At 39.7% G+C, this 2,088-nt stretch overlaps 1 protein-coding gene across 1 annotated transcript in view; it reads right to left on the bottom strand.

Annotated features, from left to right (window-relative positions):
- The window catches only part of LOC106880869 (afadin), a 152,999-nt gene that overhangs the window by 53,967 nt on the left and 96,944 nt on the right, over positions 1 to 2,088 (bottom strand). Inside the window, exon 6 of the mRNA XM_052970984.1 lies at positions 919 to 1,033. Within this exon, the coding sequence (XP_052826944.1) occupies positions 919 to 1,033 (115 nt within the window). The remainder of the gene's footprint in view (positions 1 to 918; positions 1,034 to 2,088) is intronic.

Genomic DNA, 2,088 nt, shown 5'->3' with positions numbered 1-2,088 from the left:
ATTTGACAGATAACCTACAAAGACAGACAGACAAGCACATTCCAGAAAATATTACTAAGGATCTAAATATTATTATAGAACTCTTGTACAACATTTTGCTAACCATTTTTATATTTAGCCTTCAACATCTTTATGTTTTTTAACACTGTACCTTCATCATCCTCATTTAATGTCCATTTTCCATGCTGGCATGGGTTAGACAGCTTGACAGGAGCTGGCAGGCCAGAGGTCTGCACCAGGCTCCACTGTCTGTTTTGGCATGGTTTCTGCTTGGATGCCCTTCCTAATGGATTAGGTGCTTTTCATGAGACACCAGCACTGGTGGAGTCAGTTTTGGCATGGTCTTTTGCAGCTGGATGCCCTTCCAAATACCAATCACTTTACAGCAAGGACTGGATGCTTTTTACATGCTTTTTATAGCCCCGACAAAGTCACCATCTTAACTTGCAAGATAAAGATCCTTTAAGAATGGGAATGGGGGGGGAGGTACTGGAGAAGGTGGCTTATCAACTATGAAAGGATGACAGGAAAAGTCAACCTCGGCAGCATTTGAACCAGGTACAGAAAGAGCTAAAAGAAATGCACCTAAGCATTTTGTTTGGCACAGTCACAATTCTGCCAGCTCACAACCATAATAATAATAATAATAATAATAATGATGATGGTTTCAAACTTTTGCCACAAAGGCAGCTTGGGGGAACGGGATTAAGTCGATTACATCGACCCCAGTGGTACTTATTTTATCGACCCCAAAAGGATGAAAGGTAAAGCCAACCTTGGTATAATTTGAACTCAAAACTATAAAGACAGATGAAATGTGAAGCATTTTGCTTAGTGTGCTAACAATTCTGCCAGCTCTTCATTCTAATAATGATGATTGTGATCAAGAAGAAGAAAGATTTTTTTGAAGAACATTACCATTTTTGGAGACGTGTTGGAGTAAAATAGACAATGGGTAATCATCATCCTGGACAAAACTTTCTTCACCAAATGATCCACCATGGTATTCTCGATCTCCCTTTGGAACAGTCACCTGAAATAATTTGGTAATAATCAATCAATCAACCATTATCGCCAAAATGAAAAGAAACAAACAAATATATAAGGAAAGGACCCTAAGAGGCCTTCAGTCTTAATTAGTGAGAAACTCAACAGTATTTATGGATACCTGTGTAGGAATGTATGTGCATGTGTATTTGCATGGGTGTACATTTGAGAAGGTGCATGCATATCTGCATTGATGTGTGCATTCATAGCTATGAAAGTGCATACATATCTATGTGGTCATGTACATAACTGCATGGGCACATTCATATCTGCAAAGGTGTATGGCTATTGCTGTGGTTGTGTGGGTGTGTGCACATGCATATTTGTGTTTGTGAGGTGCACAACTGCGGGGGGAGGGGGGAGGTGTATACCTGTGTAGACGCGTGCATGTGTGTATGTTTATGGCTTGAAGTAAAGATCCTTTTTGGTCATGAATGGCTGAGGGATTGCACCTAGAAAGTTCCCCTCCATGGTACAAATCGAGACAAAGTTGTTTGCGGAAGACCAGCGATCGCCAATGCATACCAGTCTCCCTTCTGCATGTCACTGATGTTATCCAAAGGAAAGGCAAAGGTCAATACAGCTTGGCACCAGTGATGACATTGCAACTCATTTCTACAGCTGTGTTAAATAGAGCAACGTGAAATAAAGCGTCTTGCTCAAGAACACAACACACAGCCCGATCCAGGAATCAAACTCACTACCTCCTGATTGTGAGCCCACTGCTCTAACCACTGAGCCAGGCTTAAGTATATGTCTATTGTTATCACACTAAATTACACTGGATACTTTTTGTGTTATGTGTCTGTGTATGATAAAGTAAGAGAGAGAGAGAGAGAGAAAAAAAGAGAGAGAAGTATGAAAGAGATATAATCAACAATGGTTGGTTGGTGTTAAGTGTTGAGAGATATACAACAATGATAATAATGTGGTGTACAGATGACTAAAACTGAATTATCAATAATATCAAATGTGAGAAATATATATAATATATACACACACAGAATGACTGACTCAGTGGCACAGTCATAGTGTATAGGG

The sequence above is a fragment of the Octopus bimaculoides genome, chromosome 10 (assembly GCF_001194135.2).
Source record: "Octopus bimaculoides isolate UCB-OBI-ISO-001 chromosome 10, ASM119413v2, whole genome shotgun sequence".
NCBI classification, from domain to species: domain Eukaryota; kingdom Metazoa; phylum Mollusca; class Cephalopoda; order Octopoda; family Octopodidae; genus Octopus; species Octopus bimaculoides.
Note: the sequence above shows the minus strand (reverse complement) of the source record. Positions and strands in the feature narration are given on the sequence as shown.